We start from the raw sequence: 25863 nt of genomic DNA on the forward strand, positions 1-25863 counted from the left end.
GCACCTGTTGGATTTCTACCGCGCGGTTGCAAAAAAAACCAAAACGAGGAAAGAAGCGCGGAAGTCGAGCCAGCCATAGTGAACCACTGCCGCCGCTTGCAGCACCAGGGAAGTCAAGCCGGCCCTAGAACAGCTTTTCCCGTCCGGCGACTGCGCTCCACGTCGAGGGCAAAAGCAGCTCTCCAGCAGAGATTAAGATGGCAACCTGGGGCGGGCGGGCGCGCGGGGCTCGCCCCGAGGAGGCGGGCCGGGGCAGCCGCGCCCCTCCCCTGGGGCGGCCGGGACTGCGCTCTGGCCGCGGGGCGCGCGCAGCGTTGGGCCGAATCCAGCCTTGAGCGAGTGAGTCAGGTAGGAGGCTAGCGGGCTGTGAACGCCCCTTCTTGCTCCGCTCCTCCCCTCTCGGTGGAAGAGAGAGAGAGAGAGAGTGAGCCACCTCTCCGCCGCCTCTTTTTACCCGCACAGAAAATGTCCGGGCTGCAGATCAACTTGGGACCCGTGAAGGAGCCGCTGGGCTTCATCAAAGTCCTGGAGTGGGTGAGTCCTCGACGGCAGGGGGATCGGAGAGCGGGGCTGGGCCAGTGGCCACAGAGGGGTAACGGGTTTTTTTTTGGGGGTGGGGGAGGTTGATCACAGCATTTCCTGGCAGGATCTACCCTACCCACCCCAACCCCCCCTGGGCAGGTATTGGCTGCGAGCCCTGTTTGGCTCTCCCGCTGGAATTTCTTTCTGCCTTCCTCCCTTCATAAACACAGGCGTGGCCTCCGGCCTGTACTTTTCGAAGCTCGCTTAGATTTGCAGGGGACTCGTGTATTTCCAGCCCACCCCGCTCCAGGGATCTATTCTGGGCCGCTTCTAAACACACACACACACACACACACACACCCACCCACCCACCCACCCTTGCATAGTTGGTGCAGGGCGGGGACGTCTGTTGTGTTCTATTTCCAAACAAACCATGTGCTTCGGCGTGGGGATCTGGTCATGGGAAGGCTGGAGGGGGTTGGGAACGAGAGATCACGCATAAACTCACGCAGGCAGGTTCATGGATCTGCCGCCTTCCGGCTCTCAGCCGCTGGTGCAAAACCTGGACTCTTTCCTTCCGTGCGTCACTTTGGAAGGAGCAGCACGTGTGCCAAAAGTGACTTGTAGTTTTATGCTCTGCAACGTAATAAACTTTTAGCAGGATTGCAGCGGGTGTGGAGGAGATCGTGGTGTGGAGGTGGTGTGGAGGAGATCCAGTCTCTTTAGGTCAGTGGACCATGGAGTAGGAACTGGCCCACTCTCATAATGCAGACTGAGGATTATTTTTGCTCAAAGGAGTTTTTACTCTGGAGGCAAAAGGGAACCCAATGTCTGTACTTGAGGCCGGACTCTGTCAAGTCACTTCAAGGGAGTGCCATGCAGGACCTTAGCATTATCCTTGTTGGGAATCCTGGAGAGCTGCTGTCAATCAGAGGAGACCACCCTGAACTATTGGTTAAAAGGCAGTTTTCTATGTTCCTATAAGCAGGAAGGAACAGGTTGTGGCCTGAGATGTTTTGGCGCTTGAGGCTCCCCACACTGGGGAGGTGCAGCAGTGTTAGAAACTAAGATAAGAAAGCTAGGAGCTAAATGGCACCTTAAACCTCGGTTATGAGCGCGACAACGGAATGTCTAGGTGCGCTTTTTAAATAACGAAGAATACAAAGCTGAAAATGAATGAACTGCACCTAAAATAATTATGTTCATTTTTCACATGGCCTAGTCCTTCCCCTGCCCACCCATAATATTCTTAAGAGAGTCTCTTCTCCAGTTTTCAGTGAGTAGCTCGAAGTGGGGAGGCAGAAAGGGGTCCTCCTTTCCTTCCACTCTGCAGTTTTAATCTGAAAATTTAGGCGCAGTACTGCGCCCAGAGCTCAGAAACGGCTCACACTAATGAAATTCCATGTTGCGAAATGCACCTAGAACAGTGGGAGCTATGCAGAACTAGATAAATTAACAGGAAGGATTTGAAATCTGCGGGACCAGAAATTCACAGAAGACTGGTGTAAATTTACAGACTATTTGAAAAGTAATTGTGATGATCAGACTACGTTTGTAGGTTTGCAAGAAGTTTTGTGAGGTGAATTATTGGAACTATAGCAAAAATGGATAAAGGGGAGGATGGTTAGTTAAGATAATTAAAGGCAATATGAATTTAAGAAATGCATAAGAAGTGGTTAAAACGGTGGATCATCGGAGGTGCTGATGGAAGTCCAAAAAAAAAGATTGTATAAGTGGTGAAGCTTTGTGGTATGTATTATAATTTATATGTTAAAATTAATAAAAATTATTATTAAAAAAAAAAAGAACAACAGGAGCGTCAAGCACTGTTTTCCCCTTACGAGCGGGAATGGGGGGCAAACTCCACAAGGGTTTCTGGAATACAGTGTTACCTTAATTGTTGAATTTAATCCATTCCGGGATTCTGTTCGACTCCCAAAATGGTTTGAAAACCAAGGCGTGGCTTCCGATTGGCTGCAGGAGTTTCCTGCAGGAGGCTTCCAAAAAATGTTCGCAAACTGGAACACCCACTCCCGGGTTTGCGGCGTTTGGGAGCTGACTTGTTCGGGAGCCAAGCCGTTCAAGAACCAAGGTACCACTGTACCTCCCTCTCACCAAGACTGGGAGAGAAATCATCTACACATTAAGGAAAGTGCATACAATGCTGTATATATATAGGGTTCTTGGATCACGAGAAGCACTCCACCACAGTTATTTCACCTGTATTCTGACAGGTACAGACTTGCAGAATGTAGGTGTGGAGGGCATGCTTGAATGCTTCTCCATGTGAAAATCAATTCTCATTTGTGCATAGGAAACAATCGTGTCAGTAACAAGGCTGGTCTGCAACTCGTCTTCCTGACACACCATGGTTTTTCATGGTTGAGGTTTTGTTTTGTTTTTAGACCCAAGGCAGTATGCAATCGTTCAGTTTCTCCTCCTTGCATTTTGAGTGGTGCAGGCTTGCATAAATGGTGCCACTGGCTATTTTGAGCATTTATTTTCAAACATATGAAAAGCACTCCTGGTCAGGCCCATGAAAGTGTGCATAAATATCCATTAAAGTAAAGAGAGAGAGAGAGAGAGAGAGAGAGAGAAAAACCCCCAAATGACAAAGCAGCCCCCAAACCTCTTAGCCATCTTGGCAAATCCAACACCTGGAATTTGCACAATGGCTCTATTCTTTGCTTTTTATTTGGAGATGCGGAAGTTGGAATAACTTTGGACACTAATGGGGAGGAGGGGGTTAAATAGTTTTTCATAGGAGTTTTTTCAGCAGGAACTCACAGGAACTAAGTTATGGCACCTCTCAGGTGGGCGCCATTGCCATTAAAAGACAACAAGGGAGGCGTTCATGGTGAGTTCTGGCACCTCTTTTTCTAGAAAAATAGTACTGATTTTTCATGACATTGATTACAGTGGTACCTCGGGTTACATACGCTTCAGGTTACAGACTTCGCTAACCCAGAAATATTACCTTGGGTTAAGAACTTTGCTTCAGGATGAGAACAGAAATCGTGCAGTGGCGGCGCAGCAGCAGCAGGAGGCCCCATTAGCTAAAGTGGTGCTTCAGGTTAAGAACAGTTTCAGGTAAGGCCAGACCTCCAGAACGAATTAAGTTCTTAACCTGATGTACCACTGTATAGGCATTTCCAGGGATTCCCAAAGTTGTTCGATAGATTGTGATCGCTTTGGAGTTGCAGTACAAAGGAGGAGAGAAAGGTTATGAGTCTCTAGCTACTGTGGGCAGTTGCTTAAGTCTGGCAACAGCAGGCATTTTTATATCTGAGGTTTAAATTAGTAGGTGCTTAAACATGCATGCCTTGTTTACATGTGGTCTTAAGCCAAACCATGGCTTAAACATGAATGAGTGAGTGGACAGATCAAGAGGAAAAATCACAATTTAGCGCTTCTGCGCATGCGCAAGTGGTGAAACCCAGAAGTAACCCGTTCTGGTACTTCCGGGTTGCCGCGGGACGCAAGGTGAAAACACGCAACCTGAAGTGGATGCAACATGAGGTATGACTGTATGAGCTGTAGCCAAGGTTTGTTCTTGGGTTACTGCTCATGGTTTGTCTGGGACAGACAAGTCACAAACCATGGCTTAGCTCTTGTGTAAGCACAGCTGCAGCAGCCAACAGGATTGGAGGAGGAGAAAAGTGGCAGTGATTTTTCTCTTGGCTCGCTCATTCATGCTCAGCCATGGTTTGGGTTGAGTGTTGCCTGCAAACTGGGGCAAAGGCACAAAAATACAAACCTTAAGGCATTAGGGCTGCAATGCTATGCTCCGCCTGGGAGTTACATCTATTGAACTCAATGGGGATATTCTTCTAAGTAAATATGTATAGGATTGTATACATATTGTATAGGATTGTAAGACATGTAGTTAAGTTTGCAAAATTCATAAATATTCTCCTACCTTCACTTATTATTTGATCTAGTAAATCCACTTTAAAAAAATAAATGAATCACATTATCCCATTAAATTTTACTTGGATGCAGCATCCAATCTATACCCCATTCATTTCTAATATAGTAAATCATGGTTCCTAATATGAGTGTACATTATTGATGTGCTCTGCAACAATGTAAGCTTAACTCTCTTTTTTTTATATATAAATTTTTATTAATTTTTCAACACATATTAAGAGACAATACAAAACAATACATAAACAAACAAACAAACAAACAAACATATAAACACATATAATTTCTTAACCTCTTTTTCTTAAACCTTCTTTCAACGACTTCCCCATACCTCCCTTTTCTGCATCCCTGTTTTAAACTTTTCCAGCAACCCCTAATTTCAATTACTTATAATTCACTTTCTTTAATCCTTTTTCTCTTATCCAATTGTTTGTCACTGCAATTCTATTTTGCATTACCCATGACATTTTAACACTCATTAATTTTACAACAGTTCTTAAGATAAACTTTAAATTTCTTCCAATCTTCTTCCACCGTCTCTTTCCCTTGGTCGCAGATTCTGCCAGTCATCTCAGCCAGTCCCATGTAGTCTATCACCTTTGTCTGCCATTCTTCCAGCGTGGGTAGCTCTTGTGTCTTCCAATACTTTGCTAAAAGAAATGTAAGCTTAACTCTCAAATGTATGTTTATGTACCAATTCATTAAAATTAATTTTAAAAAATACTTTGCATAAAAATGACCCGGGGGTGGGGGAAATAATATTAAAAAGGGAAGAAAGTTTGAGTTTCAAATAGGGCTGTAATGAGAGTATGAAGTATACCTTTGCTAGAAAGTACTTTCAGTTTCAGTCTCCTGAATGAGGTTGAATTTTTCATGTCCTTTGGAAACGCACAACAGTGTTTGCATAGTGAGGTGGTGGGGGAGGCAGATCTAGATCTACTCATAGATCTGAGTGATTTTGCAATAGTTTAGTCTAGATTGCTGACTCCCAGTTCTTTAAGGACAGCAACCTGGAAGATTTTCCCTCTTACCAGTTAGCGGCCTGTTAGAAACCCTGATCTTTTTATAGGTAGGGATGGCGGATAAATTTGATTCAGTTTGCATTTAAATGCAAGCATACCTAAATCACACCTTTATGAAACAGTACGAGAACTGAAATTCTCCAAGCGTTGCAGTGCAGTTCTCTAGCCAAGTAATGTGTACAAAAATGTATAGACTGGGATAAAGTGTACATGGAAATGCATATATTAGCAAATTTAACATGCAAAAACCCATCACGTTAGCAGAAATTGCTTTGCAAAAATGCGCGTGTTAAGCAAAATTTCATACAAATGCGTGTATATTAGGAGAAATTTACACTAAAAATGCTGCTGCATTTTCATGACTTTTTTTTTTAAAAAAAGCACAAGCTGGAAATGCGAAGAATTGAAGACTGGGGGAAAAAAGAAACTGGGAGAACCTGAAATTGACAGATTCATCCATCCCTAGTTGCAAATTGGATATAGATTTGTCCCTGCATATGCAAGCTATTCTGGTTCAGCTGGCAGTTGGCTTTGCCTCGGGCCACCCTTTTGCATCTGCCTCCACCCACCCTTGATAGTATTTTGCACCTGACTCCAGCTGGCAGACCTGGGGGATCTAGCACAAAAACAACGTAGCTCCCGTGAATTGTGGCTAATTGGAGCTGAAGTCAGAAGTGTATTATATGCTGCAATCCAGTTGCTTTTAATTTGGTTTGACCGCGGACATCTTACTCCTCTTGTGAGCCCTTAACAGAGGGTTGTGAGGCAGGGGACGGGGGAGAAGCCAGAGGGTATTTGAAACTCTTTACGGGTATGCATTGCGCAGCCTATTGATAAAGTCTGGGCATTTATTTCTGGCACAGATGTGGCCCAATGGCCTATCAGCTGTGACAGCCTGTCTGGAGTAGCCAAGGGTGCCCTCCTAGTCCAGAAGGCAGGGCCAACCCTACCGTTAGGTAGAGTGTTGCAGTTGCCTCAGTCAACAGATGTGGAGAGCATTGGCAAGTTTTTGAAGATGGCTGCATACCCTCCAAACGTCCTGATTTTCCAGGAACAGTCCCCGAATTACGAAAGCCATCCCAGGTTCTGATTTATTCCGGAATGTCCCTGTTTCCCCTGACAGTGCTGCCACTGCTGAGCTGAGGGAGGAGGATGAGGCGGCGTTTGTCCTGAGTGACGGTGGCTGTGTCCTGTGGCCTCTCCATGGCTGCTGCTGCCGCTGCCCTCCTTCCTTGGGCAGTTCGTAGCAGTTGCTGGAGAGCGGGCCAGGAGGAGGTCAAGGAGGGTTGGGAGGGGAGTAAGAAATGACCCTATTTTCATCTGAGGAATGTTGGAGGGCGTGCATTTGTGCGTTCCACATGGCCTGCCCTATACCTCCTAATCTAGCCTGTCTCCTTGCAAGTGCTGAACTAAGATTCAGCTGCCAGCCCAGTCAGCTTCTGTTCATGAAATGAAGGGAGCGTGCCATCTTAGCCTTTGCCACAGACAGCAAATTGTCTTGCGCCAGCTCTGGTGCAACAATATCCCAAGTACCCTGAGAGATCAAGAGAGCTAGTAGCGATCAGAAAGGGGGAGGCAACGACATTTTTCAAGCTGCTACATGTTTGTTTTAATAGTACGAATTCTTTGATACATGCTTAGGTAGGCAGAACGAAATGTTGATATGAATGGGTTTTCCCTCCTTCCTTTCTGATGAAAGTCACCCACCCTATAGCCTGTTTTCCCTCTCTGGTTGCTGGAGCAATGCTGGCGGCAGGTTTATTCCAAAATCCTCGTCTTTCCTTTTCAAAGACTTATGGGGTACCCCAGAACATTAGAGCGTGCAAGATGTTTTAAGTGCCTGGAAATGTAACATACAAACAAATTAATTCTTCCAGATGTGCAGATGGGGGCGTTCAAGGTCAACATCTGGTAAAACTGGCAAGACCTTAATTAAGAAGAGGACAGCATAAATAGAAAGGAATAAGACTGTTACTAGGTTAAAGGACTATTGGGGTGTTTCTGGTTGAATCATTGGCATGCATGGAAAGACCAACACTCCCTCAGTTTAAATTACAAGTTCCCAAGCTCCTCTGGCCCCACAGTGACCATTTGAATATTGTTGTGGGCCTTGGTTGAACCGCTTAATAATGTTTTTGCCTGTTATAACAATTGTAAAGGGCTGTGCCTAGATGCTGAATGACTTTTTAATTGTATTTTTTATTGTTTCTCTTATTTCTCATGTGGTATTACAATTTGAATTCCATAGAATTAATTGTATATAACATTCCTCTTCAACCAGGCCTTTGGCTGATTAATATTCTGAATATTATTCTATAGCCTTTTAAATGTGTCTGGGAAGGGTGTGTGTGTTATTGTTTTGCTGTTTTGTTTTAGCTTTTGTGTGTGTTGAAAGAAACGTAATGGTTGCGTCTAAGCAGCTTGTCTTTTTTAAAAAAGCCTGACGTGTACTTTGTACGTTTGGTGGTGTAACTTCGCAAGCAATTTTAACAGCTGGAAAATGGACTTTTAACACGTCTCCTGAGACTCTCCTCTTGATCGTTCTGAAGATGCCACACCCAGGAAAGTAAAGAGAATCAGGGCATCTCATCTCCCAACTTTCATTTGCTGTTTGTGTGGTCTGAACTTAAGGACAGAATGTAGCATGGATACCTGCATGTTCTTCCCCCCCAAGGAATTACACTGCTGGGGAATTAAAAGTCTCATTTCTGCAGCATATTAGCATTTCGTGCTCAACTTTTCTGGAAGAGCTGGAGCCAAAGGAGCTCCCTATTGCCAAAAGCATCTAAAACAGCCTTCGCCAACTTGGTACCCTCTGGATAATTTGACATGCAATTCCATCAGCCTCAGCTAGCACAGCCGTGTTGCCTGTGGCTGATGGAGAGAGGTAGGGCTCTTCCAGGCAACTTACTTATTGAGCGTTCTTCCGAATCTTGCTTGCACAGAGCTTACATGGCGGTTACAAAACGTCTGGTGTTGACTGAGTATTTGCTCCGATTTGTTTGCCAGGCAGTTGTATGGCAGTGAGAATTCCTCGTATTTTGTTTGCAGGGTGTTTACATAGAGCATGGGTAGGCAAACTAAGGCCCGGGGGCCGGATCTGGCCCAATTGCCTTCTAAATCCGGCCCGCGGACGATCCGGGAATCAGCGTGTTTTTACATGAGTAGAATGTGTCCTTTTATTTAAAATGCATCTCTGGGTTATTTGTGGGGCCTGCCTGGTGTTTTTTACATGAAAAGGAATTCGTTTTCCCTCCAAAAAATATAGTCCGCCTAAAGCCTAAAGTTCTGGTAAACGCTAGAATATTTCCTGCAAAAAACTGACAGTCTGGAGGTGCCCATAGTCCTAAACATTTGGAGGGCACCAGGTTGATGAATGCTGATCAAAAATAATGTAGACCTTTGAGAAATTCAGCATGTTTCCCATAGCTATGAAGGTGTAGGCGAAAATATTTATGCTGGTGTTTTAAAAAGGGGATTCTTGAATATAATAATAATAATAATAATAATAATAATAATAATAATAATAATAATAATAATTTATTATTTATACCCCGCCCATCTGGCTGAGTTTCCCCAGCCACTCTGGGCGGCTCCCAATCAGTGTTAAAAACAGTACAGCGTTACATATTAAAAACTTCCCTGAACAGGGCTGCCTTAAGATGTCTTCTGAATGTCAGGTAATTATTTATCTCGCTTCCTGCCCCTGCCCCCCATTCTGACTGAGACTCCTGTTTCTCCACAAGTAGCCATTTTGAGGCTTAAGCTTCATGATGAGGTAACTATTTTGTTAGAACAGGAGGTGGCCACGAGAGAGGAACCGGAAACTGGATATTCTCCATTAAGAACAATTTCCTGCAGGATAGGAAATGTACCGTTTAATGCTTTGTGTTGGAAACTGTATAATCTTGGTGTTTTAATTTGTTTTACGGGGTTTTTGACCATACCGTAAAATTTGCAAGGATGTGTACACACCATGCGTTCAAAACACATTGCCAAAGAATGCTGGGAACTCTAGCTTGTTAAGAGTGCTGGGAATTGTAGTTCCACGAGAGGTAAAATACACTTTGCATAATTTTTGTGGGGCGTATGCTTTAAATATATCGTGAGTACACAGCTTCGGAGACGCGGTGAATAAGACGGTTGCAAGAGTTCCTTCCAGGTGTCATTGGAGAACGGTTAACAGATAGAGCAGACAGATTTCTCAAGGCTTCTCTCTCTCAAATGAAAGCTGACATTCTTGGGATTCCACGTAGAATTTCGAGCATACCAAAAAGAGGAATGGAAACAGTCCCAATTATATCAGGTGTAGGGACTGAATCAGCTTTGAGTTCTGAATGAAGGGTTTCAGGCACCAGAGTAAGAGCCACACCATTGGTGGGGGTACCATTTGGTAGCAGGGACGTGGGCTTTTTGGGACTGAGGGGTCTTGTCTCCCCCAATATCTCTTGGGGGGCCTGGACCCCTTCAGCGCATGGATTTAGCCAGGATTTTTGTTAGTGGGGAGCAGGCCTTTTGCTGGGGGGGGGCAGAACCTCCGCTACCGTATTTTTTGCTCTATAAGACACACTTTTCCCCTCCTAAAAAGTAAGGGGAAATGTGTGTGCATCTTATGGAGCGAATGCAAGTGGGAGGCTCTGCTCAGCGCTCCCTTTAAAGAGCCACGTGGAGCATGTGTGCGGCTCTTGGGGGCTTTTCCCCGAGGAGGGAGAAAGGCTGCCCTTCTCTCTCCTCAGGGAAAAGCCCCCAAGAGCCGCACACACGCTCCGCGCACTCTTTAAAGGGAGTGCGGCTCTTGGGGGAGCCTTCATCCCGCTGCCTGGGAGAGGCTGCGCATGGCTATCCCTTAAGCCAGGACAGCAAGAGGGATCGCTGCGCAGCGATCCCGCTTGCTGTCCTGGCTTATGGCTTAGCGCGCGGCTTTTGCGAGATGTGGCGCACCTCCCAGAAAAGCCCCCAAGATCCACGCTCCCTTTAAAGAGCCGCGCAGAGCGTGTGTGCGGCTCTTGGGGGCTTTTCCCCAAGGAGGGAGAAGGGCAGCCCGTCACTGATGGGCTGCCCTTCTCCCTCCTCGGGGAAAAGCCTGCAAGCACCGCACACACGCTCCACGCCGCTCCTGAAAGGGAGCGCTGAGCAGAGCCTGGGATGCATACAGGCTCTCCTCAGCGCTCCCTTTAAAGAATATTGGGGGGGGGCAGCTGCCCCTTCTTGCCCCCCTCCTGGCTATGCCCATGCCTCAGTATTGTGAGGGCAAGGAGGCTGAGGGCAGAGCCAAATCTGGCACGGCTTGAATGACTGGCTCCTCCTGAGTGTGAGAGAGGAGGAGTTGTCCGCCTTTGAAGCCTTGCTAGGCCTCCTCATGACAATGCTCAGTCGTTAAAATTCTTGAGGATTTAAACAAATTCTTAAGCTGATCGGATGGTGTGGAGGTACGCAAAAAACCCACTTAGTCCCAAGATAAAAGCATTTATAGGAATAAATGTACAGATGGGGGATAGGGTAAAATTTACAAGATCAGAATTAAATTTACCAGGTGAGGCCTACAGTAAATTGCGAAGTGTTCCTGTCCAGGATACTGTATTGCATTCTCACCCCCCCCCTTGTTTTCTGTCATCATCCTTGTCCAACATTAGCCTGTGTTCTGTGCCCACTGAAAATGCTCAGTCTTCACTATGTTGTTTGCGGGGTTTCCTTTCCCCTGTTAGGTTTCTCACCTGCCTGGAAATATTTTTACGTCTACAAACCTTGGGTTTCTCCCAGGCCTGTTGGATGTTTCTCTCTTGTGTATGTATGAATGGCACAGTCAAACCTCGGTTGTCAAACGTAATCCGTTCCAGAAGACCATTTGACTTCCAAAATGTTGGACAACCGAGGTGTGGCTTCCAGTTGGTTGCAAGAGCTCCTTGCACTCAAGTAGAAGCCGCGTCAGACTTTCGGGTTCCGAAAAACGTTCGAAAAACAGAGCATTTGCTTCTGGGTTTTCAGCGTTCAGGAGCCAAAATGTACGATAACGGAGGCGTTTGGGAACCGAGGTTTGACTGTACCATTTTGGCTGCAAGGATGAGCAGTGGGAGAGTTGAATTCACTATGGGTACATCAGGGCTGGGGAATCTGTGACTCTGTAGATGTTGCTTGACACCCAAGTCCCATTATCCTTGTCCATATAGGTCATGCTGACTGGGGCTAATGGGTGTTGGAGTCTAATAACATCCTGGAGGGCCACAGGTTGAACAGCCCCTGGTATATGTGATGGGAGTACCAAAAATATCCTGCTTATTGTAATGCTGAACATAAAGGCAACATGTAAGCAGCAACATTTGGGGCACCAAATATGAAATAAGCAGGGCAGCACAGATCTGGCCAATTTAATTTGCTGCCTGCGTTGCTGGATCTGGGCTCTGCAAACGTAGGCTATCATTTTTGTGTCTCTGCTGTTTTTGATATAGGCTAGGCTGGTGGTGTTCTTCATAAATGCCATTTCCATGCTTCTAGTAATACTACTGACATTGGGTAATAAATCTATTGCGTTGAGGAGGAAGTACATGGGGAAATGAATTGACTCTTTCACTGCTGCCTGCATAAAAAGTGAGATATGGGGCAATATATCACCCCAAGGCCGGAAATGGTTGCAAGGCAGTTCCATTGAACCTGGTCTATTGAATCCACAGTTTCCCCAGGGCATTAAGTGCATTCTGATGACTGGCAGTTAAGATTTCAAAACAGAAACCCTCCTTTTTTGCTAAACATTTATACAATGAATTGAGCCTTTTTCAACCCCCCCCCCCCCATTTTTTAAACTGAAAATAGCTTATTTTCAAACTAGCATGTGGCTGATAGCAATCTGGGGCCATCGCTTCCTATCCCAAATGACACTGAATATTTATACAAATCACGATGCATGGGAAAACGTGTTTTTTGCCGTTGCTTGCTATTGTGATTTGTTGCCCCATGCAGGTGGCAGGGGAGAGCTGAGCCGACAGAGTTAACAGCTGCTGATATATCAGGATGTTGGAAACCAGATATAGCCCAGCCTTAATCTCAAGGGTTTCAGGAAGGAGTCTTTCCCTCGACATGCCAGGGACTGTCCAATAAAAGTGGCATTGGACAGGTCAAGTAGAGATGGGCATTGCAGATAAGGCACAACTTTATATCCAGTATTAGTCATAACTCAGAGCAGACCTATTGAAATTAATGGGCATGATGAACACAGGGACATTATTTTCATTAGGTCTGTTCTGTGACTAGAACTCGGTTGAATACAAGCCACGATCTTTAGATAAAACATCTTCAGATAAAAGCCAGATGGAATGAAGTGATCTTTCCTGAATGACAACTCAGGAGGGGTCGCTTGAACCTCATGTTCCACAATTTGGGTGCCACCACTGAGAAGGCCCTGATGACCATGCTTTCAGTGTATGTGGGATACAGAGACGGTCCCTTCACTAGCGCTTAGAGAGTTGGTAGACTGATGCAGGAGAAGATTTTTCATTAGGTATGGACCCAAGCCACTTAGGGCGTAAAAGGTATTTCCTAATGTTTTTAAATTGTGCCCAGAAGCTGATAGCCAGAGGAGCTACTGCAGGATTAGTGTAATATGAGTTGGTGCCCACTTACTTACTTGCTGCATTCTGGGATCAATGGAAGTTCCCAAAGGAACTTCATAGTTAGTCCCATGCAGATTGTGTTGCTATAAGGTAGTCTGGACCAGCCTTTCTTAACCTTGGTTCCCCAGATGTTGTCGGACTACAACTCCCATTATCTCTGACCACTGGTCCTGCTAGGTAGGGATGATGGGAGTTGTAGTTCAACAACAGGTGGAGAAGACCCAAGGTTCGGAAAAGCTCGTCTTAGGCTACTGTAAATTGTGTGTTAAATAATCAGTTGGAGGACAGTTTACCTTCAGCAAAGCAAGTCTGTGTGTATGCTGAGATTATGCTGAAGCACAGAAAGGCTAATCCTGTGTAACAACCTAGGACTATAAAATTTGCGGTTTATGCAACAAGAGCTGGCATTTCTAGGAGGCTAATTACCACACTTCCGTGGTACAGCTGCCCACGGTTGCTTTCCAGGATATTCTCTGCTTGCTTCACCTAGCAGGCCACAGACTGTGGGTCAACCCAGTTGGCACAGTTCATGTGAAACTTGTGCGGCACAAATATATATATATGTCTTTCTGCAAGCAGGATCATGCCAGGCTCAGGGCCTCTTGAATGAGAAAGGAAGCTTGATTTCAAGGAAGACCTTTCTTTCAAACGGGTGGGTTGTAGAGGCAAAGAGAGATTCCTTGGCGGTCCCATCCTTTTTCAGGCTAGCCCCAGCAGTTCACCAGGCCACACTCATACCATACAAGTACATCGCTTCCACTCCCCAAAGCCTGAGAGCTGTTGTTTGTGGTGAGGTGTAAAATACAGTTCCCAAGATTCTTTAGGAGAAGCCATGACTGTTAAAGTGGTATCCATGTGCTTTGAATGTAGGGTACAGATATGACCCCAAACTCTTTCACTGTTAGCCATCAGATTCTCGAATCAGTGAATCTGGTGTTGCAGACCCAGAAGATTAGGCTCTTTTCTTTTTCTTTTAAACAAGCTGTCAAGACCTTTCTCATCTCAGAAGCCCTTTTGTGAGTAAGATATTGTCTTAACGCCAGCTGCTTTTCCATTGGCCCCATTAACAATGTTTCATTGTTTCATTGCTGTTGTTTTATTGGTCCTTTCTGGACTTTATCTTTCAACCAGCAATTGAGAATGCTTTATTTGCTATAAATTTGTCAAATAAAAGTGTTAAGATTCTTGAAACGGTAGAATGCGTTGTACAGTGGTACCTCGGGTTACATACGCTTCAGGTTACATATGCTTCAGGTTGCAGACTCCGCTAACCCAGAAATAGTGCTTCAGGTTAAGAACTTTGCTTCAGGATGAGAACAGAAATCGTGCTCTGGCAGCACGGCAGCAGCAGGAGGCCCCTTTAGCTAAAGTGGTGCTTCAGGTTAACAACAGTTTCAGGTTAAGTACGGACCTCTGGAACGAATTAAGTACTTAACCCGAGGTACCACTGTACCATTTCAGACTGCAAGTGGGGAATCATCTTTCTGAATTCTTAAAAATATAAACTTTTTTTTTTTAATTCCTCTCTTCAGGTTGATAGGGTGAATATTAGAGTCTGGAATGGGCTGGTCCCTTTCTTTCTGATCAGCCAGAAGAATCTATTGTAGTTTTTAAGATAAAATAAATCTGAAGAGTATTAAGAATTGTCTCCCCCTGCTTGGAGTACACAGTAGTGCCCCAAGAGTCTATCTACCTTAGTTGGGTAATCTGCAGCCCTGCAGATGTTGCTGGACTTCAACTCCCATCAGCCCCAGCTGATTTAGAATGATCTGCAACTTTAGGTGCCTTATAAATTAACAGTCACAACAATTATAATTACGTTGATAATCAGGCAGAAGGCTGGCAAAGCTTCTTGAGCCCAATGGCATCACAGAGAGGCAGTGGATCCAAACGGAGGGGAACAAACAGGCTCCCAGAAGGTCCACAATTTAAGATCACCCATTAGTGATCACCCTGTCAGAGCACAGGAACTTTTTATGATGTAAAAGGGCTCCCAGAAAGCGTGCATTCCCTCCTCCATGATGTACGTGCCTATGTGCCCGAAAACTGCACTAACGCGTACATTTGCTTTTGTCTTGGTTCTTCACAGATTTTTGCCATCTTTGCATTTGCCACCTGTGGAGGTTACAGTGGAAAAACCTCCCTTATCCTCAACTGCTACAATGGCACAAACGCTTCTCTTCAAGCCAACTTTGCGTATCCTTTCAGGTAAGAGCATCTATCCCTTTGAGGAACGCTGCCACTTGTGGCACAAAGAGAGATGCCCTTCTAATTGTCCACGCAACAAACATGTCTCTATCCAAAGAGCTGCCCTAGACTTGGGGAATGTTGACAGGAATGGCTGGTTCCAGGTTTGAGGAAGCTGTGGGCAAGGTGCCTTTCGAAGCTAGGACCTGTCGTTGAGACCTTCAGAGCTTACTTCACCGTGAGAGGCAATGCCAGCCTTGTTGCTGAGCAGAATGAGCGGGCTTGTGGGGTTTTCTGCCTCAGGTGCCAAAATAACTTGACTAGCTTTGGGCAATGGGGCAGGGAAGGTGGCACCATTTGCTGCTCTGCCTCGGGCAGCAAAATGCCTTTCGCTGACCTTGATGGGAGACCACAGCGGTTCTTACAGCAGTGCAGCAACAACAGCTGGGTCTGGCTGCCATTTCAGTTTCCCACAATCCCCCGGGGTTGCATCATGGAGGGCCATCTTGGGAAAGTAAAATGGCAGTGATTATTCTGGTGTCTAATGTTGCTTGGAGCCCTGAGTCAGAAAGGAGAGGCCCCAATCCAGCAGCAAGGTGGGCCCTGAGGACGAGGGAGGTCGAGTAAGCACCATACAACATTTTACACCACATACCATCATTCCTGAGCACCCGCATCTCTGGTTAATATGTGGTGTTAAAAGGTGTTTTGTACTTTATTGGCCCGCAACCTTAGGTTTGTTTCTTTGAAGTGTATGCTATTGTTTTGACAGCTGTAATCCTTTTCCTCTTTACGGGTTTTAACATTATTAAATTAATTTTACAAACCCAACATTAGCTACTACAGATGCTCTTATACTTTATTTTTTTTGCAACTAAGGCTGCAATCCTGTGGCAGAGCCCTATGATGAATTGGTGCCTCCCTGCCACCTCTGTTTACCTTAATACAGTGGTGCCTCGCAAGACGAAATTAATTCGTTCCGCAAGTTTTTTCTTCTTGCGAGTTTTTCGTCTTGCGAAGCACGGTTTCCCATAGGAGTGCATTGAAAATCAATTAATGCGTTCCTATGGAGACCGCTTGCCAGGCTGGCGGTGCGGAGAAGGGCTTTTCTCCCCACCGCAAGCCTTCAGGACAGGTACGGGAACAGAGGGGAAGGCGCGCAGCACTTCTCTTCTGTTCCCGGGGCTTGCAGTGGGAGGAGGGTTTTTCCTCCCCACCGCCAACATTCAGAACAGCATTCTGAATGTTGGCGGTGGGAAGGAAAACCCTCCTCGCACCGCAAGTCTTCAGGACAGCCATCCGAAGGCTGGCGCGGGGAGAAGGTCTCTCCGCCCCACCGCCAGCCTTCGGAGGAGCCTTCCGAAGCCTGGCGGCGGGAGGAGGTCTCTCCGCCCCACCGCCAGCCTTCGGAGGAGCCTTCCGAAGCCTTGCGGCGGGAGGAGGTCTCTCCGCCCCACCGTCAGCCTTCGGAGGAGGTCCGAGGACAGTGGGGAAGACGCGCTGCGCTTCCCCGCTGTCCCGGAGATTTCCCTATGGGCTTTCGTCTTGCGAAGGAAGCCCATAGGGAAATTCGTTTTGCGAAGCGCCTCCAAAACGGAAAACCCTTTCGTCTAGCGGGTTTTCCGTCTTGCGAGGCGTTCGTCTTGCGGGGCACCACTGTATTAGTTTGGCCACCTACCCACCAAGTGAAGCAAGGCTCTTTGCTACTTATGCAATGTCCTCCTTCCTGCCTTCCTCTGAGAAATGCCAAGGGGGATATTCTTCAGAGTGAGAGCTTCTGGGCAAGATGGTTTTAAACTTAAAGAATTTTTAAAGTTACTATGGTTTTCAAAGTTGATGGAAAGAACAATTGTCAGCTACGAAGCGCAGGCTGAAATGCTGCATGGGGGTTGGTTTTGCATTTCCCCCTGTTTGGTTGGAAATCTTGCGAATGGAAAATTGAGCTTCAGCAACTCTCTCTCTCTTTCTCTCTCTGTCCGGAACTCAAGGTTGCACCAGTCTTCGTTTGACATTCCTTCAAGCAAGCAGTGTCTCAGCATCTGGAACAGTACTTACTACCTAGTGGGAGACTTCGCCTCTCCCGCTCAATTTTTTGTCACTTTTGCCGTCTTCGTGTTCCTGTACTGCATGGCTGCCTTGGTGCTCTACGTGGGCTACTTGCACTTGTATCGGGGCACTGGTAAACTCCCCATGATTGTAAGTTGGCAACGCCTTGCTTCCCCACAATTTATAGGACTCAATAAGGATATGTGTGCTGCCTGTCAGCTGGGCATTGAGTCTACTTGATACATTGAGTGTACTTGATTGGTGTGTTCCATGCTCCAAGAGAGAGCTGTAAATGGGCTGCTATATCTAGAACCAGTGCTTTTTAAAAAAATGTTTAGGGGTACTCTCATTTTCACTCAAGAAAATCACAATTTTATTCTTCAAATTGGGGAAAATAAATACAGTAAATGGACAAAAGTACAAGGATTCACAAAATGTTTAGGGGTATGTGTACCCCTGCGTCCCTCCAGAAAAAAGCACTGTCTGGAACAATCCAACCACACAAAAAAATATTTAAATTGGTGATTCCTATTCTTAATATCATTACATTCAGATTGTCACTTGTTTGTGGACCATTTCTGTTAGTAGTAGATGGTGGTGGAACCGGCGACCCTCAAAGGGTTGTTGGACTCCATCTCCCATCAGCCCCAGTCAACATAGCTTGTTCTGCACAGCTTTGGAGATTGTTCTGTGTTCTTCTTGGTTACTAACTGGATATTTTACCAAACGAAACACTTTTAAATCCTTATTTTAAAAAGTGTTAGGAAGTGGATTGTTTTGGAAGATAGGAATTCTCTTTAAAACCCTAGAGATCTCTCAAAAGTTAACTTTTGATTAAATTAAAGCTATTTTAATACACAACATATGGGCATTTTGTACTTTTTAATATGCCTTTCCTGGGTGTGAAGCATCTAGGGCCCATACCTGACCTCTGGATGTATTCGAGAGGTTACCCTTGAAGCTGGGCAGGTGTGGTGCACTCCAGATGTTCTAACTATGATACAATGATTCTTTCTTCCTATTCTCCTTGCCGCTGGGATTGCAGGAGCTCTGGTGAGTGTGGCATTCCTTTCGCATGTTGAGTTGCATTCTGAACACCAAGACGGGGCCCACTCCAGCTTACCAACCTTCTTCTTTACGGGGTTTCTTAAGCACAGAAACATTAAGGCCTGTTCCTCAGTGGCAGGGCAGGTGCTCAACATGTACAAGGTCCAAGGTGCAGTCTTTAGACCTCTCCAGTTAAAGGGAGCAATGGGGAAGGGCCTTAGTGCATTGGTAGAGCATCAGCTTTGCATGAAGAAGGCCCCAAATTCCATCCTTGGCATCTCCACATAGGGTTGCAAGCAATCCACATGTTCAGCTGCTGTGTCACTGAGCAATAATAAAGGTGTATGTGTGGATCAGCCCTGGGTAGCCCTTAGCAGCGACCTGGTTTGGTGATCAGTTGTCTGCATCTTCCACCCTCCCCTCCAGAACAGACAGCTAACAACTTTTGTAAAAAAACCAAAACCCAGAAGCTTTTCTTTTGGGAATTATAGAGACAGAACTACCTAAATTGTATTGAAATTTATGTATGCTGCTATAGCAGCAAGAATGCTACTTGCCCCAAAGTGGAAAGAAGTAGGTGTCCCAGTAAAGGAAGAATGGATACAAAAACTTATGGAATATGCAGAAATGGCAAAACTTACCGGAAGAATTAAGAAATCAAGATAACAAACTTTGTATATAAAAGAATGGAAATGGTTTATTGAATATTTACAGATAAATTGCAAACAGATAAAAACATTAGCAGGATTATTGTAATAACCTGCAGTTTCATAAGGGTATATATTTAAAGTAGATGATTAAATGAATCCAAATTAAATGAATTTGGATATGCAGAAGATATTTTTAAAAAATAAATGTAAGGAACCGCAGAAAGAGGGAGAAGGAAGTCAAACTTTGAAATGTTAAATTGACTGTAAAACTAATGAAATGTATAAACTTGAAAAGTATAAATAAAAACTTTTCAAGAAAAGAACAGACGGCTAAGGGTGCCTGTCTTTTCTCCTGATGCAGGACTTTGTTATCACAGTAGTCGTCTCTTTCCTGTGGTTGGTGAGCACATCAGCCTGGGCTAAGGCCCTCACAGACATCAAAACATCCACCGGACACAGCATAACTGAACTTCAACCTTGCCTGAGCCCCACCAATCGATGTCAATTCAATGACATCAGAAGCTTGGGTTCCTTGAATGTCTCTGTGGTATGTATGCATTACTAGATGCTGGGGCTACAAGCAACCAAAAACATCCTCATGTTTTCTTTCTTTGAGAGTTGTCCCAGGAGACAGAATACTGGTCTAGTTTGGGGATAGCTAACATGGCGGCCTCCTGATGTTACTGGGCTACGGCTTCCATCACCCTTGACTGTTGGCCATGCTGGCTGGGACCACTGAACGTTGTGGTCCCACGAGCAACTTTAGGGCACCACATAAGCTGTCCCTGGTCTTGAGGAACCAGCAAGGCAATTGTGCTTCACATAGTTTCCTCAGAGCATGTAGAAGGACCATATCTCAGTGATAGAGCATCTACTTTAGGTGCGGAAGGTCGCAGGTTCAATCCTTGGCATCTCGACCTTTTGGCTAAGACTAGAGTGTAGGCTAGACATGGGTGGCGCTGTGGTCTAAACCACAGAGCCTAGGGCTTGCCGATCAGAAGGTCGGCGGTTCAAATCCCTGTGACGGGGTGAGCTCCCGTTGCTCGGTCCCTGCTCCTGCCTACCTAGCAGTTTGAAAGCACGTCAAAGTGCAAGTAGACAAATAGGTACCGCTCCAGCGGGAAGGTAAACGGTGTTTCCGTGCGCTGCTCTGGTTCGCTAGAAGCGGCTTAGTCATGCTGGCCACATGACCCGGAAGCTGTACGCCAGCTTCCTCGGCCAATAAAGCGAGATGAGCGCCGCAACCCCAGAGTTGGTCACGACTGGACCTAATGGTCAGGGGTCCCTTTACCTTTACTAGAGTGTAGGCTGGCTATTCTCTGAATTCAACATTCCCTAACTGGGTTTTGACCTTGACCTACCACTCGTCCATCCTGGAAGGATTTGCATGCCTTATTATATGTTTCTTCCCGTTGCCCCCTGCTGAAAACACTTCTGTGCACACCCAAATCCCTCAGGGGTGATACATGCTGCCGTACTTCTTGTAGATTGATTTGGAATCAAACATCCTCAAATAAAAAAATATTAATCCCAGTGCATCAGTTTGGATTCACACACAGCTCTTCAGAGCAAGATGTGTTGGGACCGGTCAATTTTCATATTCTGAACTTTCGTGACTCTGTTTTTTTAGGGTTTTGAGGTCTAGGTGACAATAGCTTTGAAATTGGAGGAGGTTCTCGTTTAATACGATACAGTAAAATGCTTTTCCTGGACACTCTGGGTTAAACGGCATAGTCTGCTTTGTCACAGAAATATTTTCCCCTGAAGGTAAAAAAAGAAAAAGAAAACAGCTGCAGGAAGCTGCAGTTTCAATTGGAAGTATCTGGGTAGATTAGGTGCCCCCTCCCCCGTTTCTGTGAATCGTACAGTTTTTCTTATCAAGAGTACCTTTACCTCTTCCGCTGCAGGACAAAAAGCTCAAGGGAGACTTAATTTTTTAAAATAAGAAAACTGGCCCAAAAGGAAAGAGATAATTGCGTCCTGTCCCGAGGCAAACACCCAGTCCGGAGAGCAACTTCCTGCAGCTCTTTGGGGTTAAAACAACATTCCTTGGGGGAAATGTTTTCTTCTGACCTTGACTGGTTAACAACTAAAACAGGAACAGCTAATGTAGAGCCCTCCATAGGTTGTTGGACTACAGCTCCCATCAGCCCCAGCCAGCATGGCCCAGTAGTCAGGGATCATGGGAGTTGTAGTCCTCATGGGAGTGACGGGGAGGAAGGGACTGGAGCAGGTCTGTTCTGGGATTCTAATACTGCATGATTTTCTCCCCGGAATTCATGTCGGAAATGCAAATTGTGGGATGCAGCTGGTAGGATCAGGCAGGTGCACTAGTTGCCTGAAAGTTCCTTCTTAGGCCAAAACCTCCATCTCTTTTCTCCTTTTCTTGCTCCTAGGTCATTGGTTTCCTCAACCTGATCCTCTGGGCAGGGAACGCTTGGTTTGTCTACAAGGAAACCAACTTGCATAACCCTCCGGCTGCCGCTCCTCCGAGCCCAGGCAACCCCCCACCTCATTCGGGGATGTAAGGAGCATGGAGAGCCATCCGCTATGGGGCGCAACCTCTTGCTGGCAGGATGGTCGTGGCAGCAGGTTGTTGTTGTTTTGTAAACCGCCCTCCTGATAATGCAATTGATGTGTGAAAAATGGATGGGTTTCTTTTGTTGTTGTTGCTGTTCTAAAATTTCTGTCTAAGAGGAAAGAATGGAGATCTCTGCTCAGCCCCGTGTGCATCCAAACAGATCATGCTACTGTACTGAAGCTTATTCTGTGCATTGAAAATAAGGACACAAGTTTCTTGATTTAAAGCCTAGGAGAGTTTAGCTGTACAGTTTTCCAAGGGCTGCGCAGGTCAACACACGCTGTGTGCACTGAGTTGTGCTGCTCAGTGTACGCTGCAGCCTGATCCTGTATATGTTTACTCAGAAGGCAGTCCTGTTGAGATCAGTTGGGCTTACTTCTAGGCAAGTATGCTTAGGATTGCAGCCTTGGCCTCACCCAAGCGCGCGCGCGCGCACACACACACACACACACACACATACACATATATATGTGCTTGGGTGAGACCAAGGCTCACAATATATATGTATATATGCCTTTGGCTGCCTTGCAGATAGGAATTGTACATAACACTCAAGAGATGTACATTGTTCTTAGGTTACACTGCTGTCCTTCCGTAGCAGGAAGAGTCTAGGCGACTGCCTGGGACAGTGTCTGTATGTGAAACTCCTGTCACCAAACTTTAGATCTGTAACTCTAGGAATGGAAGAGAGCAGGGCTGGGGAACCTGTGGACCTTGATCTATAGCTTGATCACAACCACCTTTCAACCTTAACCATTGACCATGCTGGCTAGGACTGCTGGAAGTTGGCATTCAACAGAATCTGGAAAGCCACAGGCTTCCCACACACGTAGAGAGACAAAAAGCATTTCTCTGCACATGGTCTATATAAACCATAATATGCAAGAGTTGTTGATAGGAGCTCTGCACAAAATAATGGCATCTGAAGCCGGCTCCAGAAACTTGAACGGAACCCAAACCTTTAAACCAATGTTGAATTTCTAGCCCTTGCAGGTGGTAAGAAAATGTGAGGCTTCATTTAGGATAATAATCAGCCTCTCTCCCTGACTCCACACCTCTTTTGCCTTAATCCAGGCTTCGTCTAGTGCTTCGCAAACCAACTGAACTCTGAATTTTGAATTTCTTTTTAAAACAACCAAAGAAACCACGCTTGCTGCAAATTATTACACAGTGGCATGTAAAAGTATAGCAACTACTAGTAGAGCTTGCAAATTCTCATTATCTGGTTAATTCCCCTACACCCTCAGTTTAGGTTTTGCGATTACAGAGTTCAGAAGCTATCATGCATTTAGCGTAGCATTCTGGAACTCCTGGCCAAACTCAGCTAAAAAGCTGCAAGTAGTTTGTCTTTCTGTGCCTGTAGAATTTTGCACAGTTTGGATTCCTAAGGATCTTAGTTTTTATTACTTCAAATTACTTTAAAAATGCAAGGTTCTAGCTGTCATGGTTACAGATGCCAAAAATAAGGCTGCAGAGTTTGGAGAATGGATGGATGTCTTTCATGATTTCTGATAAACCTCCCCATTGCCAAATGTTCCTCCATTGCTCGCTTCATCTCCCATTTCTAAGCTGCTAGTTTGCCAAAATATTCAGGAAAAGTTGCAGAATTCAACAGGAATGCAGAAGGAAGCATGCATATGGGGCACATTTATGGAAAATAGCTGCATATATTTTAATGGTGCTCAGAATTCGACGTCATAATTCATCTAATTACTTTGGGAGATTTCTGCTATGATCTCTATTCATGGCATATGATTCCCCCCCCCCCCCCGGTTCTGATGGATGTATTTACAAAAGCTTTGCATGAACTCCCAGCAGTGTTTTCCCCCCATCACATTGTTGATTCAGTAGGATTTTCATCGTAAGATGTCTTGGGAGTAGGGATGGGGAAACTGGGACCCCCAGAAATTGTTAGATTACATTACAGCTCCCAGGATTTTTGATCAGTGATCATAGTGGCTGCTGGAGCTGGTAGGAGACTTGAGTCCCAGCAAGATGCAAAGAGTAAGGATGGGGAAATCTGACAGTTCTGGTTCCTCTCACTTTTTTCCAGTCTTAGGTTCAGTTTTCCACATTTCCACTTCAGTGTGTGATTTTTTCTTTTTAAATCATCAGCATTTTAGCGTGAATTTCTCTTAATATGCACAAAATTGCATGCAATTTCCCCTAAAACAGTTTTGCAGAGCAATTTCCCCTAATATAGTGCATCTTTATGTACACTTTACCCCAGTATATATATGCATTTTTGTACACATTGCTTGGCTGGAGAACTGCGTTAAGAAATTCGGAGAGTTTTTTCCGGTTCACTTTTCACTGAGTGACAAGCTTCCAAAAAAAAAAAACCTGGCTTCTCCCAGACGGCTGTTTGAAAACCAGTGATTTGAAACAATGAAAAAGTGTTAGCAGATTGTGGTTTTTTGATAGGAGAGGCAGGCTGTGCAAAGAACAACTGTCTCATTTTGCTAACAGAAAATATGTTCCCCAAAGCAGCGTGATCTGCTTTTATGTTTTCTGGGAAACTACAGCAGTCCTGAATAGATAACTGAAAATTAAAATGAAATAGCTAGTAACTTGCTATTTTTGCTCCCAACCATTCTATATGCATTTCTTTTTTTGATGAATTACACTGGTGATTGCTTCCCTCTTTTTTGTCAGTGAAATCATTATCCAAACTGATGACACAAAATAAAACTGCTTATGGGTGCCTCTGGCTATACAATTCTTGTATCCCAACTTGTGGGGAGAAATCTGGAGAAGCAGCCGTGGCACATGAGTCTGGATTGCTTCCCCTCTCACTAAAATGCTCAGCATGCCAAGAGGCGTGACTTGCGGCGTTCCAAGTGTTATCATCACACCCATAAGGGCTAGAAACTTGTGAACATGGTTTAAAACTGAAAAGCTGAGATTCCCAGGAATCTGGATTTGTGCGCACTGTTACATCAGATGCTCCCATAAAACTGTGAGTTAGATTCATAGTCCTGCTTGGCAGATCTTGAAATGAACTGACCATCCTGAGAACAAGCGAACTCAAACGACCGTATTTTTCGCTCTATAAGACGCACCAGACCACAAGATGCACCTAGTTTTTGGAGGAGGAAAACAAGAAAAAAAATATTCTGAATCTCAGAAGCCAGAACAGCAAGAGGGATCGCTGCGCAATGAAAGCAGCAATCCCTCTTGCTGTTCTGGCTTCTGGGATAGCTGCACAGCCTGCATTCGCTCCATAAGACGCACACACATTTCCCCTTACTTTTTAGGAGGGAAAAAGTGAGTCTTATAGAGCAAAAAATACGGTATTATGTATCTGTCCCGCTGACTCGTGCTGCAGATTTCCATTTGTGAAGCAGAACTCCTCCTCTCTCCTGCAGACCTTACCCTCAAAATCTGCTTCAGAGGGTCTGGTGACCCTCTTCCTGAGGGTAGACGAAGGGGCAATTGCATTGCGCGAGTGGAATGCTTCTCACATAGCAATGGATACATGTTTCACATGGCTGAAACAAGCCGATCTAACCAAAACCCAGTAACACCTAGCTTCTTATGCAGCAATGTTCTTCATCACGTGAAGCAATAATGTTCTTCATCACGTACATATGCTGAAGCCTTAATCTGCACTCAGGGTGTTTGGAAATCTGCACGGTGCTCAGTGCTGAAGAGGGGAGAATTGTCACTTCAAAGGCAGAATCCTAAGTTTCAGTGCCTATATATATAGATATATATTTTTCTATGTCTCTTTGTTTATGCTGCTTGTCCCTCACCTAACAATTGTTTCCTGCTTGCGCCAGGCGTGTGAGCAAAATGCATGAAGAAATAAAATGCCTTGCCGAGTTACCACAGGGAGATGCCTCATACGTTTATGAAGCCGCTGTGTGTATATTCTGCTGCTTGTTTTGAATGGTGGTTCTCTGCACTTCTGAGGGCTGAAGTCGTGTCCCTTTGGGGGCCTTTATTATTATTATTACTCATTATGGCCCTCTCCCTCTGCCGTTGCTTGGCATGAATGTGCAGGTATCAGACCTTACTTTCTGCTAGAACGGGAGCAGGGGCTTCCATAGCTCAGTGACAGAGCTATGCAAGCAGGTTGATGCCAGGTTCAATCCCCTGGGTAGGGCTGGGAAAAGACTCCCGGAGAGATGCTGCCGGTCAGTGTAGACAGTATAGAGATAGATGAACCAAAGGGTCTTAGAATAAGCTGTTTTTCCAAAAATTCCTCCCACCCCCAAGCTCAGACAAGCAGATAACCCTGACCTGCGAACTTTGATAGGAATTGGGCCACATCA

At 45.3% G+C, this 25863-nt stretch overlaps 1 protein-coding gene across 1 annotated transcript; it reads left to right on the top strand.

Annotated features, from left to right (window-relative positions):
* Nucleotides 1-326: 326 nt before the first annotated feature.
* LOC128418587 (synaptophysin-like protein 1) lies at nt 327-24290 on the top strand. The gene is made up of 5 exons (XM_053398399.1): nt 327-534; nt 15165-15283; nt 17251-17458; nt 19367-19552; nt 21402-24290. Exons 1-5 carry the CDS (start codon nt 466-468, stop codon nt 21531-21533), a joined length of 714 nt encoding a protein of 237 aa, XP_053254374.1. The 5' UTR covers nt 327-465; the 3' UTR covers nt 21534-24290.
* The last annotated feature ends 1573 nt before the right edge of the window (nt 24291-25863 follow it).

Source organism: Podarcis raffonei, chromosome 8 (assembly GCF_027172205.1).
Source record: "Podarcis raffonei isolate rPodRaf1 chromosome 8, rPodRaf1.pri, whole genome shotgun sequence".
In the NCBI taxonomy this organism is placed as follows: Eukaryota; Metazoa; Chordata; class Lepidosauria; order Squamata; family Lacertidae; genus Podarcis; species Podarcis raffonei.